Raw genomic sequence first — 18343 nt, 5'->3', positions numbered from 1 at the left:
CGCTTTCTCTAGTTTTATCTTAGCTTGTTTCGGGCAGGGCTTCTTCACTTAAAGGCCTGGACCTATTGTGTTATGCATTAACCTTGGTGGGTTTTAATGCAATTTTGACCTGCACTTAATAAAAAAATAATAATAATAATAATAAAAGCAGAATCATATTTCCATCGTCACCACCTCAGCTTCCCAGTTGCCATATAATCACTTTAAATTACAATAATACCCCTAAAGTATCTTACATGTCATCATACTATTGGGAGACATTGTAGGTGATTTAGGAGAATTGTGGACCCCACAAGCACCGCCAATAATTGATAAGTCTCCAAATCCTCCCTGTACTCAAGCTGGCACCACCACTGTCTTCTTAAAACTCTTTGTTTCTTCTCCATTTCTGTCTTGGTTATTGAACGATTCTTAAACCCTAACCATAATTTCACCTCACTGTAAAACAAAGGCGTCGTCAGATCATCGCCAGTCACCATCACCACCACCACCAGAAACAAACACAGGGACATGGAGTTGCACCATTAAATTCTCTCATGCTGTAACCAACAGCCACAAAAAACACACGCATCAAAACAGAAGGAAGAAAGAAAAGGCAAAAAAATGGTTCCTTTCTTGCCTTTGTCTTCACTTATTATTCTCTCTCTTGGATTCTCAATTCTAGATGTCAATCCACGGAAGGAGGATTCCTCGGTCTATGATGTTCTCAAGTCCCATGGGCTTCCCATGGGCTTGCTCCCCAAGGGCGTTAAGGATTTCAGAATCGAAGATACGGGTCATTTCGTGGTCCACTTGGATGAGGCTTGCAACGCCAAGTTCGAGAACGAATTGCATTATGATAGGAATGTTTCTGGGACTCTGAGCTATGGGCAGATCGGGGCTTTGTCGGGAATTTCTGCTCAGGAGTTGTTTTTGTGGTTTCCAGTCAAGGGAATTCGAGTCGATGTACCCAGTTCGGGTCTTATCTATTTCGATGTTGGTGTAGTGTCTAAGCAGTTCTCGCTTTCGTTATTCGAGACGCCGAGGGATTGTTTGGCGGTTCGAGATGGGCAAACGGAGGCTATTGAGAACGGAAGGCTTATTGCTGAGGCTGTGTCCAAGGTTTGATTATTATTATTATTATTTCTGTTTTGCGTTGGGATGTTGATGGAAAATTTTAGTTTCAGATTTGACGGGTTTGAGCTTCGTTTTTTATCCTCATAGTTTGAGCCTTCGGACAATTGAAATAGAAATGGAAATTTATTATTGCGAAAGAACTGTTATTGTACCATTTCAATCTGGACAATGCTTGAATTTGTACTAAGGAGAGTTAATTACGCTTGGAAGGATTAATTAGTTTCATCGTTTTCTGGAATTGTGCTTGTGCATCTTTGTGGTCTAAATTTCTAATCTTCCACTTTCTATGCAGAGCCAACTTGGGGAGTTGAGATATCAACTCGATCAAGAGAATTTTGCGAGGGGTGTTATGTAAGGTGCATTGAGAAGGTTACTTAAGACGGATCATAGCTCAATCAACCCATTGGTTCTCATTTTCACCTTGTAAATTTCATCAGAGGTTCTGCTTTAGCAGTTCCAATGCTTCCAATCAGTGTGTTTGCTTGTGTTCTTTTTTCCCCATATAGTGCAGAATATGCAACTTGGAGAGCCGGCTCTTTTCTCTGCATGGATGCCAATGAACGTCTTTTAGTGGGAAACTTAATGAGCCAGCAGCATGATCATCAAAGATGACAAAGGAGCATTTAGCTGAGGTGGTTCAGGTGATAAATCAGAGACAAGATATATTCATGTGTTAAATTTGTTTTATCATGGTTATATATATGGTTGTGAAATTGATTCAGGTTTTGTAGTTCTTTCTTTTTAGATTGATGAGAAACATGTACTTGCACAGTTCAAGAATAAATGGACTTCTTGCTTCTGTTTTGCTTCCTGTTCAGTAGTCAGTTTTATTTAATTTTCCTTTTCTATTGCTTCATCTTTGTAACTTATTTGATTACCTTTTATATCTTTGTTCTTATTGTAGTTTAGATTCTGTGGCTTGAAGCCATGAAGTAGACTTTGAGCTATTGTTAGTGGAATATATGAGAATCCAACATTGGTTATAATTTCAATGGTCCAAGAATTTCACCAGAGGAATGGAGCAGTCATACTTACTGAAGTAGATTTCTGCAGTTAGATTTAGCTGTCTCTTGTCCTTGATTCATTGCAGCCATGTGAGAAATTTTTGGAAGTTAATTTCTGGCAACTTTTAACTGTGTCCTTCCTGAATCATGGTTTTTTCCTGGTCCTCTCTTTTTCTTTCCTTTTCTCTTTCTTTTTTCTCTCTAGCATGAACTTGCTTCTTTGTTCTTTAAAAATATTTGTCCACTGACCCTTGATTGTTCAAATAGGTAGCTCCATACTTCCCTAATGCCCAAACCATCCACATGATTTGCCTTACTAGTTATTTCTAGTGAGCTATTAGCTTTAGGGTTTCATTTCAGGACAGGCTTGAGCCACTGAACTGTAAGGCTTATTGCCAACTCTCCTTGACATGAAAATTCCCTATCTGCTATATTGAAAATAACAGATAAACCTCCAGTTTCAAGCAGTCAAATTAGGGTCTGACTCTCAACTCTCATGGGCTTGGTCCCAAAAGCTATTTGGCCACATTGAAACACCCATTGAACATAAGCTGGATAGACTTTTGTCTTGGTTTGAATACGTTATACCGATAGTCTGCCTCAGTTGGTTCATGCCTAACATCTGTACATGCAAAATAATGTTTCAAGTGATTCTGCTGCCCTTGGATTTGTGAGATGACATCAATAAGTAAGAAGTTTCCAGTTGAAGTGGTCAATAAAAGCCAGACTACATAAATATCCCTGATTACCTTTTAGTTGGAGTTTTAGTCGTATACGTTGTATATGAAACAATTCTAAGAGGAGAAGAAAAGGTTGTAGTTGAGAAAAACAATTTGTAGCTAAGCCACATGAAGGAAGATCTGGTTCTTATTTTATGCTTTAATTGTTTGCCATATCCATCTAGTGTGGTCTATAGATAACTTTTAGCATGTTTTATAACAGTTACCCATTTGTTTCTATTGTCACATTATTGATGTTGTGAAAAAACTATTTATGCTTTCTGTATAATGAAGTCCCATCACTAATAGGATTCAGACAGGACAAACTGGTTTGGACCGCCAGCTTTGTTAGGTAGTTCTGTATTTTATGATGATTCGAGACACGTTTATTTAACAACCAGGATGATATCCATCTTTGGTTCCATATGATTGATTTTTAATTATTGGAGTGGTAAGGTTTATATGATCCCCAAACATCCCACATGCATTAATCGCTAGGATGTTTTGACCAGTATGCATGGTAGTGGTCCTGTTTTTTTAGATGTTTATTTGGTAGGCCCAGTTATGCATTTGATGTATCTAGGCTATGCAAGCAGCCAACCATATTTTGTCAGTGCTGTGTTAGGAGGGGAAACTATCATGACAGCCACCCTTCAATAGGAATTATACCAAATGACATTAGTATTGCTTACTTGTGCACTATGCAACAATGTAATAATGGGTGATCATTCTACGTTTTCCATATAATCACTCTATTGCTCGTGGCTGCAAATATAAATTTTATGTGGAATAACCAGATTAAACAGCTATGGTTATCAGTTCAGGTCATCCTCACCAGAATTTGTCATTTATACCCTGCACACTCAAATGATGTTGATTTGGACCTGAAATTCTGTTATCTCTATTGAAATTCTCAGACCTGATATTTTGGTGAATGTGACACATCTATTGTTAAGCATCAATGTGGTTCAGTTATCCACAGTTTTATATGACGTTCACACATGGGGAAATCTATATCAAGCTGGCTGGATGATTCTCTGCGCATTTTTTGATATTTGGTCTAGCTGTTGGTTTCAATCGGATTGCAAATGTAATAGGATTTTTACCATTATAATCATAGTATAATTTTTTTTACAAAATAATATAGTTTTATAGATTTTTTTTTATTCGAAATTTAATTAAATTAACATTAAAAATAAATAACTACATTTATAAAATTATATTTAAACATTTAAAATATATGAACAATAATATCTAATTACAATCAACAAATTGACCATAAAGTATATTACTAACTAAATGACCAGAGTTCAGAATGCAAATTGCTGGTAGGGGTGGGACTATAAACCTTAATGGATTGAAAGTGCCTTTAAGATTAATCTGGGAGGACTGCAAAGTGTTTTTTCTTTTTAAATAACTTTATTGTAAAGTTATTATAATAATAATAATAATTTGTCATATTGGTCATTGACTAGCTTGGCTTTGAAGAGGGGAAAAAAGAAGGAAATTGCAATCTAAGTGAAGGAATATGGCGACAAATGCCAATAAGGAAGTAGCTTTATCGCCATGAATTTCAAAGCAGCACGCAATTACAGCCTGGAGTCAAATGAGAGTGTAGTGGTGGGACTACGAATATATTGTTTACCAATAGATTGAACATCTCCGACTTAGGTGTGTGCATTATTTTTGCTATCTCCAGTTATATTATTGAATTAGAATCATATTACATTTTATTTCTTATATTAATAGTCATATCAAAATCATGTAGGATTCCTATCACATCAAATTGAAATTGAATAATTAATTTTTATATTCTTTGTGATATATATTAACTATATATGGGTGCTGAATTAATTTTATCATAATGTAATTAAACTTAATAGAATCATTTCGTTAACGACAAATCCAATTGTTTACCCAAACTAAGAAGCTGCGCATAAGCAAGCCCGAAGCCCATAACCACAACATCTTTAGCTATAGATTAAAGCTTGATGTAGAAAGAGTTAGCATCCTTCATCACCGATCTTCACTGCTTGGAAGAGGAGACTATACCCTTCATTGATGGGATAAAATCAAATCGAGTCATTAGAGCCTTTCAAACCATCCAAAGACTCTTACCAACACCAGCAACAAGGACCTCAATAACACTAGAGCTCGATGACGTCTCAATCTCTCCTAACCTTTAGGAGTCAGCTATTACTAAAATTAGGTCGATATGACTCTAAAGTTATCATCATTGGAACGAATTCTAGAGGCAAGGAGGTAAAAATTATTCTCTAGAACTAGGGAGAGACTATTCTATATGTAGATGGAGCATGAGATAATCACAATTTTTGTAAATGAAAGTTCTTTTTTTTTTTGAAATGAAGATTTGGGATAAAGAGAGTACAACTTAAGATCTCTCAAATTTATTGAGATATATTTACCACCAAACTAAATCTATGAATGCGTAAATGAAAAGTTTTAAAAGCTTAAAAAATAAAAAAAACTAAGAACTTTTCTCTCTCATGGATATAGTTATATATATATATAATGATAGGCCTTAAAAGCCTAGAAAATTGAATTTAAGCTACAATTTTAATTAAAAGCTAGGAAGAAAGCACATTTATCCTCTAATATTCTAAAATGATTTTATTATAATTATTGATTTTAGTGAATAGTACATAGATCCTCCTGTAATTTATAATTAAGCTTCAACTGTTATAAAAATTAAAAAGCTAAGTGAAATATTTATAAATTATATTTTTCTAAAGCCGATTTATTATAGATTTTATATATTGAGTCCATAAAAAACGAGATTTTGAGTAAGAGTTTTTAGATATATTGGAAATTATTAAAATAAATATTTTTAATGCGTGGTATAAGTTTAGCTAAAATTCTTCACACGTGTGAATAATAGATATTAAAATGGTCCCTGTGGAATCAAATTCTTAATTGGAGCGCAATTATAGGCCGAGAATGCGGCCTTAACCGCTGCCTGTTAACTGTGAGAGACCAATCAAAACTCTTCAATTTTCCACGTAATGCCTGTTCAAAAGTTGAATTCTTTTCCTTCTTAATTTCTCCTCACACTGAAATATTCTTATAATAAATCTAAACAAAAAAGGATTCTAACACAAAGAATACAACATCAGTTCCATCCAAAACGACACCAGGACAACAACCCAGTTGAGCTTCGATATATATCCCCTAAATTTCGGTAAGAAGCCTTCCACATCATGCACTTTGTAATATTTCAATGCCCTTTCTGTTTATATATTTTTTGCTGGCCATGCATAAATACAAGTTCATCTCATCTCGAGCCACTCACCTGCATGGTCTCCAGCCCACCATGCATAGTTCTCAAGTTCGTGGCTTTTCTACAATCTTGTTCGTTATTTGTGTGATTATCAGATCATTTTCATGCCTTAATCTCAGAAAAAAAATTAATTTTGCTGGTTTACTTTACTAGCTAGTGCTCAAGTTGCAGGCTTTTAACTAATCCACACTGTAACTTTCTAGTATTATAGGAGATTAGTATCAGTGATATTGAAACCCCAGCTTCTACTGAAATAGTGCACCGGCGAGGCCAAAACTTATATTACTGTACACTGGCTATGAATCCAAAGACATAGAAGGAAGGATATGAGAAAATAATTCTGGACTTGATGTTTTTCTGTGCACGGTGGTTGTAGCTAGAATATCCATGGCTAGGTTTGATCTACAGAGTCAGAATCAACAGAAAGTTTCATGCATGTTGCTTTTGTAGCTAGCTAGTGTATACCTCTAAATTTACCAATATATTTTTAATTAATCACAAACAAGAGTAGATATATTAGCTTCTTAGGATTAATGAACAAGAATTTCAGTTTTGTTCATGCTTTAAAATGCAGCCCAAACTTTTCTTTTGTCAGGTATATCCTTACTTTTTAATTGTATTCATCCTGAATTTCTTAGTCTAAGACTAAAATGAGCGTTGATTTCACATTACATGGGAAATAAGTGCAAGAAAATTAATATATATGAATTCAAAGATTGTTGTTTTAGTGTTTCCTACATGGATTAATGGAATCAATTGAGCTCTACCCCCTAAGCAAAGACAAAAAATTTTATAGAATGTGGAGTATGTCTAAACTATGACAACAAATGCAAAATCAAGTTAATACCTTGTAGATACAATCAAAATGAAAATTTGCCAAATTAAAAAAAAAAAAATTTAGGTTTATTTTTTTTATATATTATTTAAAATCTTAAATTTATTGGATCTAATATGAATTCATAATAATTATATCCATTATGGAGTTAAGCGTTTTTTTGAAATTTTGATTCTATTTTAACCGTTGAGAGTGTGTATATCTAATTATTAATTTTGTGATTAAATGATGTTTATTTTTTCAAAGGAATTTCATGTCAGGGGATTGTTATTGATGAAATTTAAGCCCTTGTCTATTTACAAAATCTCCTATCTAGTTGTCGACCACCAATTAATAAGTGCTGCTACAGACATAGAGTGCTTTCAATGACTTATACCGACTTTTGACAACCTCACCTCTCTAGCTAGACTTGTGTTTGTTTTCTTCCTACGGTCCCAAAATCCAAGGAAAAAAAAGCTATTAAAGCTTTTCACAAAAGCCAAAGAACCGTTATGTAATGAAATTGAATCTGTTACTTTCCCCTGATGATGTGTTGCGCTTTGCCTGTAACTTGCATGTATTGACAGAGATTTGAACATTGACTAGAAATTGCAATGCATTTTTCCAAATTTGCAATATTTGATGTCAACAAAACCCAAAAGATTCTGGTGGCTCAGGAAAAAAAAGTAAAAAAAAAAAAGAAATATATATATGAGAATTGGTGGGAAGCATGTGTAGGATAAAGGAATCATTTGGTCAGCAACTGGATGACAACCCTAAACAATTTTGAAAACTTGAGAAAACTACATGGCTACCATGAGTTTTCATCACTACAGGGAGCATAATTATTATTATTATCAACTTGGACCCCATTAGTCTCTACTAATTAATAAACATATCCCTTTTCTTTCTCTCTAAAAAAAGGTCCCAGTTTCCTTCCAAATGCTTTCTCTATCAAGATTTTCCTGGAAACGCTAGTCTAGAGAATCATCATCAGTTTCTTTCTCTTTAACGTAAGGAAAATAGCAAGAAATCAAGAATACGAGTCAAAAATAAATAAATAAATAAAAGCAAAGGTGACAGACACACCATTGATTCTCACAAATATCAAGCTTATCTGGTTCAGGTACATTTCCATACATAGACATTACTAGGGCTACATGGTACTAGCTCGTAAAAAACATACATACACTCTTCACATAAAAAGGCCTGGATTTCTCTTTTTTATGCAATATTAGTAAATAAATTATATATCTATCATTTTTCCCATTGGACTCATCACTTCTGTTTTCTACTTATCTTGCAATATATTCATATGAAAATAATTAAATATATATACGTAAATATATAGATGGCTCAAGGAGAGTAGAAATTGGCAATACGTCTCATCACCTGTACTTGAGTATTAAGGCACTTAATGTAATGAGCAGCCTCGTCCAACAAACTGCATAAATCCATAGCTTCACCTCCGGGGACCAGCTTTCTAAGCTTGCTGGCTTGATCAATACCAACTTCTTGATCATCACTCATCTTCTTCTTCTTCAAACAATAACCCCAATTCGTAGTTTGATTGCCGACGATGATTCTTCTCACTGAAGGACGCTGCTTCCGGCCCCGCCTCAGTGCTCGGCGTCGAATTTTGCAAAGCATTGCCCTACTCCAAGCTCTCCTTGACCCAACAGCGCAAGCTAAGGATTTATCAGCAGCAACCTTAACCCTGCGACATCGATGAAAGACCTCTTTAGGACGATATGGGAAAGGTGTTTTCTTGTTTATTTTAAGCAAAGATCGAAGGAAGGCTTTAGTGAACCTAGATTTTAGAGAAGAACTAGGGTTTAAAGAGGAGAGATGACGAGGATTCATGGAGATTTTCCCTTCGAGGGTGAATTAGGGTTTTTGGGTAGTTGGGAATTGATAATGATGCGGATATAGTACTTGAAAGTAATTAAACAGTAGGGAGATTGAGAGATATTGTTTCTGACAAGAAGGGGCCTTGCTCAGAGATCAGACAGACAAAAGGAAAATTATAGTCGTGTCTGTCTGACACAGAATCTAAAAATCTCACCAAACAGAAAACAAGGGAAAATTTTCAGGAGAAAAACATGTGTGTGAGGAGAATGAAAGAAAAAGAAGAATGAGAGAAGAGATTGAAAATGGGAGGTGTAAAGAAGAAGGAGAAGGAGAAGGAGAAGAAGAAGGAAAGGGGAATCAAGATTTGATATTATTATAATTGAATTAAACAATACGTTTGGTCCTTTCATTTTCAGTTTTGGGGATTTGAAGATGGAAAGTGAGTTTTGTGGGCCTCCAATTTGCTAACCCCCATATGATCGCACATGGTTCCATTTCCCCACTTCTATTGTGGGTCCTTTGATTTTTCATCTCTTACATTACCCTTTATATATTAGTTTTCTTTTTTTTTTTTTTTTCTTTCTCGTAAAAATAAGGAAAAATTAGTATTTTAATCCTTTTTATAAAAAAATTGTTAATCGGTTATTTAAATTTTAAAAATATATATATAAAAAAATATTATATATTTTTTTAATTTTTAATTTAAAAATATATAATTTACTTTAAAATTTATCATTTAATTTTATATCAAAATAATAACTCTGTACAAAATTTAAAAATTATTATTATTACATAACATGAGTTACTACTTTATAATATATAATTAAATTATATATTTTAAAATAAATCACGTATTTTAAAATAAAAAATTGATTTATTTTATAATTTTTATTTAAAAATATATTAAAAAATTATTTCAATATATTTTTTAAAATAAAAATACCAATTAATATGCTCGATTTTATTTGCCAATTAATTTTATATGACAATGTAATTTAATTTTTTTTCTGTTTATTTGTAAATTTAAACACAATTTTAAATTTGTGTATTTATTATATCAACTTTAATTAATTCTACTTAATATAAATATTTAATCTAATAATTATTAAATTTATTTGGATATGAGAACTAGCTTATATTAGGTAGACTCATTTAGTGATGAGTTACTCATATTGTTCACTTGTAGTTGTCCTCTAAGATAATTGCATTGTAATTAAAAAAAGAAATAAATAAATCACTTAAATTAACTTAATTATCCTTTACATTATTTAATTACTCTAATTTTAGTAAATCTCACTTTATTAAATTATCAATATAAGAAAAATAATTAAGAAAATGAGAAAGAGAAAAGATAAGATGGATTGTTGTGTATTGTAAAATAGTTATATTGTTTAGTAGAAATAAAGGTAAAATTGTAAAAATTAATTGATAGTCGTTAATTTTTTTAAAAAATTATATATATAATTATAGACAGAATAAATTTTGAAAAGTGATAAATTAAAATAAAAAAAAAGAATATCTAAATAATTTTTAATGAAGGAATATAACATGATGATATATTAAAACATTATTAATTTTCACTATATCAACTGTATTTTTCTTAATTTATGTGAAAATAAAAATAAATTAATATTTATCTATACTGAGAAAAGGAGGAATATTGAGATTTTTTATTATACCCTTAACCCTTTTATTTATTTACAATAGTTTTAATTATTTTATAGTTGATAATTTTATTATTTAAAATAGATAATAGTTTTATTATTTAAATTAATTTGATAGTTAGTTAAAAAATTTTAAAAGATATATATAAAATATATTGATATTAAATTCTCTAAATAAGAACATAAATTAGATGATAATTTTATTATTTAAATTAATTTTTAAGTTTGTTAAAAAAATTTAAAAGAATTATTTAAATTAATAAAAATATAATTAAATTAATTTTGAAATTAAAATTATTAAAATAATATGTTTAAATATTAGATCATTATTAAAATAATAAATTCATTTTTTTAAGTAGAAATTAAAATATGAAGTCAAAATTAATTAGTGAAAATTAAAATAATAATGAAATAAAAAATTTAAAAATAAATTTACTATTATTCAAAATTTTTATTTAATTAATTTTATTTAAATCTAATAATAAAATATAAAAAATTTATCGATTATAATCTTTAAAATTTATATATTATATTAAATTACTCGTATTTTAAATTTATATCAATTTAATTCTATTACAATCCTGATATATGATTAATCAATACAATAATTGCATTCTATTTAATTGAATATGATAATAAAATATTTATATTTATTTTTTATTGATTAATAATTAAAAAAATGAAAATTAAATTTCAGATTGATTAGATTAATGTTTTTTTTAAATTTAAATTTTATTATTAAGTAATATCTATTTTTAAAATTAATTTAAGTTAAAATAATCATTATATATGTAATTAATTAAATCTTATTGAAACATAATTTAAAAAAATTTTTAATTTATGATTTAATGATATCATATAATGTAAGTACATATTTTATTTTATTGTAAAAGAAAATTATATTAATAAAATAATCTCTTTTAATATAATAATTATTCATAAATATTAAGATTGTCAATAATGTCATTAGATATTTTATTTATTTATAATAGTTTTTAATTAATTTATAGTTGATAATATTATTATTTAAAATTTAAATTTTTAAAAATAAATGATAATTTTATTATTTAAATTAATTTTATTAATAAAACAAAATTTTAAAATAAAAAGTATCTAAATAAAATTAATATTTAAAAATAAAAGGAAATAAAAAAGAAGATTCAAGTTTATTTTGTAATATAGTTATTTTGCAATTGACAAATATATTATAAATATAAATTTAAAATTAATGGATTGTATGAATTAAATTTAAAAAAAAATTAAAATATTCCATTAATTAATATAAATAAATTAACTTATAGTTTATAGTATATTTAACTTAAAAGAATTTTTTGAAATTTATGTAGAAAATTATACATCAACGATCAATAAATAAATTTATACTTTTGTTTAATTAGTTTAATAATATTATGAATTTTATTTATTAAAAATTCAATGAATAAAAGTTTAATAATAAAATTAATAATAAAACTCATGAGAATAATAATGTAATCTATTGAATATAAATATACACATAAATACAAATAGATTATTAATTATTAATAAAATAAAGTAAATTGATTTTGTAGGATTAGGATTTTTAAAAAATTCTTCAATTTCTTCTAGAAGTAAATGATCCTTCATAGCAGGGATGTTAAAGAATATTTATACTATATAAAAGTGATAGGAGGGGATAACAATCGAGACTTTTAAGTATATTCTTATATAAAAATAATAAAAAATTTAATCGAAAATTATAAAAAAATTTAAAACATTCAAGTGATAGATTATAGTTTTAATAATCAATTTAATTTTAAATGCTAACTATTTTAATATTTTTTAAAAACTAATTATATGCATATATTTAACAAAATTGTAAACCATTAAAGCGATAGATTATAACTTTTAAAAATCTAACTTAATTTTAAATGTTAAATATTTTAATATTTTTTAAAAAATAATTATATATATATTGATAATTATAAAAAATTAATAAATTTAATAATATTATGTTATGAGATAATAAGTTGTCGTTTATATTATTAAATATTATTTTTATTTATTTTATTTTTTCACATATATTAATAAATATAAATTTTTTTATTAACTTTTTAATTATATTCATCTAAAATATATTAAAATTTATTATATATTAATAGATATTTAAAAAAAATTTTAAAAATAAGATAATATTAAATAAAATTATAATAATCGATTAATATATTATTACTGTAGAAACGTGAACAATAATTTTAGAATAATTAAACAAAAAATAAATAAAAATTATGAAACAGAATATGAAATTTTAAATTTAATAATAATTTTTGTTGTATTAATTAATTTAAAGTTAGTTGTAAATATTTTAATTTTAGAATATCTATAAATATTAAAATAGATATTTTAAAATAAATTTTTTAAAACAAATTCTAATTTTGATAATATTAAATTAATAAATAAGAATTTTAATTTAAAACATTGATAATCGGACGATAAAATCATAATATAATTAAGTTATATAAGAATATAAATTTTATGTTTATTTGAAATAATAAAATATTAAATTAATAATTACAATATTAAGTCGTAAGATAAAAAGTTTAAATTTATAAGATGATAATTATAAAATAATAAAGTGAAATTTTATTATACTATATATTGGATAAAAATAAATTTGATAATATTAATTTTTTTTTTTAAATGGAATAGGTTAATAAAGTAATTTTTTATATATTTAATTTAAAAAGATAGTTTATATCGAGATAAATTATTTTTACTAATTTAAATTAAATTTTAAGATGTTCAAAATACTTTATTTATTATTTTTAATATTTTCTGTTCATTTCTTCATTCTAAAAATTTTTAATATAATGTTGTATTTTATAAATATTAATTATTTTCAATTTCATTTTATTTGTGCTTTCATTGTTAATTTTTAAATGTTATGATTAATATAAAACTTTATAGTTAATTTATAATTTTGATTAAAACAAATTAAAACTACTTAAATTTTATAGTTGATTCAATTACATATTTTAAAAATAGATCCAGCTAATTAACAAAATTAATATTAATTAATTTCAAAGTAAATATTATATTTTATTATAAATTATATTTTAATGTATTTCATATTTGTTAATTTCATTATTATAAATTTTATAACTAATTTATTTTTTCTTTTTTAAGTGAGAGAACATGCATGGAAATATTCTAAAATTTTCCAAGAGAAGCAGGTGTAAGCAACAAAACTATTTTTTTTAAAATTTATTATTCATTTCTTAATTTGTTGTAAGGTTCTTTAATCAATTTTCAATTAGTTACTTTCTAACTCCAAATGCTAGATACAATCACTTTTTTAAATAATTATTTAATTTTTTTGTTTTATTAATTAAAAAATATAATAATTAATATAATAAATATTTTTTATATAATAGAGAGTATGGACAACTAATTTAATAATAATTATTATTAGCATCTCTCCTTTTTAAATGTTGTGCTTGCTCTAGCAGCTAATTTATCCATGCTGGATCAGAAAAATAAAAGCTTTTTCCATCACAAAAATATTTTATAAAAAAAAAAAAGCTGAAGGTATACTTATCAATTATTTATTAAAAAAATCATAATAATTATTATTAATTGGGGATTAATGGATTGAATATCGATACTTAATTTATAAAAATCATAATAATTAAATATAAATTAATCATATTATCAATTATTTATTAAAAAAAATTATTACACATATTACTCAATATACTTTATACTTTGCTTGTGCTGTAAAATTTTATAAATTGATAAAATTATATCGAATAATTTTAATATTTTATGAAAATTTAAAATTTAATCAGTAAAATTTTGAGTATAAATTATTTGTAACTTATTTTTATATATTATTAATGTTATAATTAATTTATATTCAATTGTTATAATTTTTATAAATTTAAATATTTAATATGTTATAATATTAATTTAAATATTTAATAAACTAATATAAAATAATATAGGACGGTAACCATATATTAGCTTAAAAATTATATTTTGTAATTTTTAATATTCAAAATACTTTAAAAATTAATTAATAAAAAATAATTCCTGAGAAAAAATTAAATTATTTTTAAAGAAATAACTTATTTTTGAAAAGATAAAGTAATTTCTTACATATGAAAGTCTTATTAATACTATTAAATTAAAAAAATAAATTACTTATTTTTAAATAATTAATTTATTTTTTTAAAAGATAAAGTAATTTCTTACCCTATGATAATCTTATTAATACCAATAAAAAAATATACAAATTCTTAAAATTAAAAAAATAATAAAATGTCTAATATGATACAGTGCAGTGCTTAACTCAAATTTTCCTTTTTTTAAAAAAAAATTAAAAAAAAAAAGCATGTGATCATTGGAATAGTGAAATGATGTCGTTTGGAGAGACATTATATTATGTATGGAGTCTTCCAATAATGTTTTGGTTAACGACAGAATCAAGTGATAATGACTAATAATTCTGTTATGTTTTAATCCTCTTAAAATGTTATAAAGATTTCAATTTCATTAAGAAATTAACCCACATATATCTAATTATTTTTGGATTTATAGAATAGAGATACATTTTTATTTTCCATGTGGAAAAAATACTTTTTAATTTAGATTCCAATATAATAAAGTTAATAACTATATAATATAATAATTACATAATTATTTTATGATATTATAAAATAGCACTATTTAAACTCTATTAAAAATTTTAACTAATAATATTTAATTAAAATAAAATTTAAAAGAGATAAAAAAATAGAATTTTAACTAATAACTTTTAATTAAAATAAAATTTAAAAAATTACAGGTTAAAAATTGAAATTTTTTATTAAATTCTTAAAAATTAAAAATATTTTAAATTATAAATAAAATAGTTATTTATAATAATAAAAATTTTAAAAGGGAAATTTATGAAAAAAATTAAAAAAATAATTAAAATATAAAATTAAATTTTTAAATGATAAAATTTAAATCTCGAATTTTATAATGGACCAAATCTTGTCATAATTTTTTAAGAAAATGAAAAATAAATAAATAATTAATTATATATGCTTGATATTTAATTTTCAATTTGACTTAAAATGCAACAGAAGATATTATAATCTGCAGACAACAACAGATGATGCTTTATCATGAAGGAAAACAATACAGTATAAAGTATTGAATCTCGGACTCCTAAATTTAATTTAAATAAATGGTAAACAAAATATAACATATGAAATGTAAATTATAAGAAGTGATCTCGAAAATTTCTCGAGAAAGAAAGAGAGTGAGAGAGCATCGAAAAGAAAAAGAAGAAAAGAGAAAGAAAAACGATATAAGGGCCGGTTAAATCATATGCAGCGTTGTCGGCGTGAAGGTTTTCTTTCTGTTTGTTTTTTTTTTTGTTATTTATTTTTTTGTTTTGTTTTAATTTTATTCTTCTCCTACTTTCTGCGGACAGGAGGTGTTTCTCTTCGTCATGGTTGTCCCTCACCATGGCGGAGAAGAGCCGCTTTTTAATTTGTTTTTGTTTGGTCCTTTCTTTTGCATATTCTCGTTCTCCCTTGCAAGGAATGTTTATTCGATTTGGATTTGATGAGGGTAGGTAGTTTTGTTTGATTTTTGAGGGTGATTACTTTGGTGTGGCGCCGGATCTTTGAGACTGCATTGCTATGTCCGGTGACTCATACTCCCTTCAGCCGATGATTGGCTAAACTCTCTGATATCTCTTCCTCATGTACTGTAGTTTTGTTTCATGCTATCACGGTCCTGTCTTTCTCGGAGTTATCTCTTTTGGCTAAACTCTCTGATATCTCTTCCTCATGTACTGTGGTTTTGTTTCATGCTATCTCGGTCCTGTCTTTCTCGGAGTTCTCTTTTTTGCTTCTGCTGCATGTCCGTTTACTGGATTTTGCTTTGGATTGCTAGATGCTTATTGTTGCTTGGCTGCTTTATGGCAGTTGGTTAGGTCTTTTGCGGTTCGCAACACTAGTGCGGCGGTGGTGGCGATGGTGGTGGTCGTCGTAGATTTGGCACGCCAGCATTGATTTCTGTGGGTAGCTCCGATCTAGACTGGGCTCTGGATTTTTGAGCTGATTGTTTCCATTTTGGACCGTAGTTTTTTTTTTTTTAGGTTGAATTATTTTATGGGTGGGGTTCTGGATAGTTCTATCTCTTGAGATACTTCTTGAACCGATAGTGCCTAATTAATTAGCCTCTAAACTTGTTAAATGCAATATCATTTGCATTATTAAAAAAAATTAAATTAAAAAAATAAATTACAATGATTATTTTCTATTTTTATGAATTAAAATATATTTATAATAAACTTATTATCAATATTTATAATTGTATTTTTTCAATATAAATCATCAATAAATTACGCAATAATTTATTTTCCATTTTATTACATAATCGACTTTTAATAATATTTATTTTAAAATAAATTTTTTACATTATAATTGTAATATATAAATTTATAAAAAAATATATTATTGAAATATCAATAATTTAATATATTGTTTATTATTAAAATTTAAATATTTTTTAAATTTAAATATTTTAACTAATTAACCATTAAATTATATTTATCAATATTTTATTTTTATTTTTTAAAATTTGAATAGTTTGATCTATTACCCATAAAAATAATACTTAATTTATATTTAAAATGTTTTAAATTTATATAATCTAGCTTATTACTTATTAAACTCATATTTTCTAAATAGTTTTTCCTAAATTTAATGCCTATGAAACCCATTAAAATCTAACATTACTCCTAATTTTTTTTAAAAAAATTTAAAATTTATTTTTTCTAAATTTAAAAAGTCTAACATATCATTCAAGCACATAAATGGATTAATAACTGAGTAAATATAAGATTTAAAATTAAATTAAATAATTAATGAATAATTTATGAAAAAAATTTACATAAAAATTAAACAATAAATCACTTTTCCTCCTTTTCTAATAAGAAAATAATCATGAAAAAAAATTTACACATTCATGAGTCTTCTTTAATAATTATAAATCAATGAATTCTCAAAATTTAACAAACTGAATTTTTAAAAAATTAAATTTGATTCGTTTAATAAATGAAATTAAAAATTAAAATTAAACTTATATCATTTGAAATGGATTAAGTCAAGTTTTATGGAATCAAGACTCGACTAGTTATTTAGCAGTTTGGTTCATTAAAAATCCAAATAGCAATATAAGAAAATGTAATATCTTTCAAATGAAAATGGTAGGGCATAATATTACATGTTTATTAATTATATAACCCCTAAATTAAACATCAAGACCACCCCATATACACGTAAGGAGACAAGAAGAAGAGGCCATGGGCCTTACGAAAGTGAGCCCACGTAATTAGCTCAGGTATAGGGAAAGTATTCTCGGAGCTATACAAGTATGTATGCATTAGGGCTATTTCATATTCATCTCCATCATATCCTTGTAAAGGACAGAGATATAAAAAGTATAGTGTCCTTCTTTTTCGACTTAGTATTAAATAGCCTACAATTCACTATAAATATATTGTACTGAAGTAGCATGCTCCTTGATCTAAGTCATGAACTTGTCAAAGAAGAGTTAGAACCGGACAAGAAAAGAATATAAGAGAAGAAAAAAAATGGAATGATAAACCAAAAAGAAAAACTTATATTTTTAGAAGAGTCCACTTTTTACATACGCTTTTATTTATAATAAATTATATGCATTCAATTCTCATAAATTTTTTTTTTTTTACATATTTAAAATGAATTTTTAAAAAAATAATACATCATTTCTTTCACTTATTTTCAAATATAAAAATTAATTTGAATTAATTAATTAGATTGCGTCCTTGCTTTTTTATATAGAGGCACAATGGCAGATTA

At 26.3% G+C, this 18343-nt stretch overlaps 2 protein-coding genes and 1 long non-coding RNA gene across 3 annotated transcripts; 2 read left to right on the top strand and 1 right to left on the bottom strand.

The window, feature by feature from the left end:
• Positions 1-334: 334 nt before the first annotated feature.
• On the top strand, positions 335-1915 carry LOC110627259. Its single transcript, XM_021773507.2, has 2 exons — positions 335-1101; positions 1409-1915. The coding sequence occupies exons 1-2, from the start codon at positions 604-606 to the stop codon at positions 1469-1471; spliced, it is 561 nt and encodes a 186-aa protein (XP_021629199.1). The 5' UTR covers positions 335-603; the 3' UTR covers positions 1472-1915.
• A 6101-nt stretch (positions 1916-8016) lies between these two features.
• Positions 8017-9169, bottom strand: LOC110627834 (transcription factor IBH1). Its single transcript, XM_021774205.2, has one exon. It carries the CDS (start codon positions 8812-8814, stop codon positions 8308-8310), a length of 507 nt encoding a protein of 168 aa, XP_021629897.1. The 5' UTR covers positions 8815-9169; the 3' UTR covers positions 8017-8307.
• Positions 9170-15631: 6462 nt separating this feature from the next.
• Positions 15632-16758, top strand: LOC122721402. Its single transcript, XR_006348081.1, has 2 exons — positions 15632-15840; positions 16424-16758. It is a non-coding gene; the product is annotated as an uncharacterized LOC122721402 (long non-coding RNA).
• Positions 16759-18343: the final 1585 nt, after the last annotated feature.

Source organism: Manihot esculenta, chromosome 12, assembly GCF_001659605.2.
Source record: "Manihot esculenta cultivar AM560-2 chromosome 12, M.esculenta_v8, whole genome shotgun sequence".
Classification (NCBI taxonomy): Eukaryota; Viridiplantae; Streptophyta; class Magnoliopsida; order Malpighiales; family Euphorbiaceae; genus Manihot; species Manihot esculenta.
The sequence above is the reverse complement of the archived record's forward strand: the minus strand, read 5'-3'. Positions and strand labels throughout refer to the sequence as shown.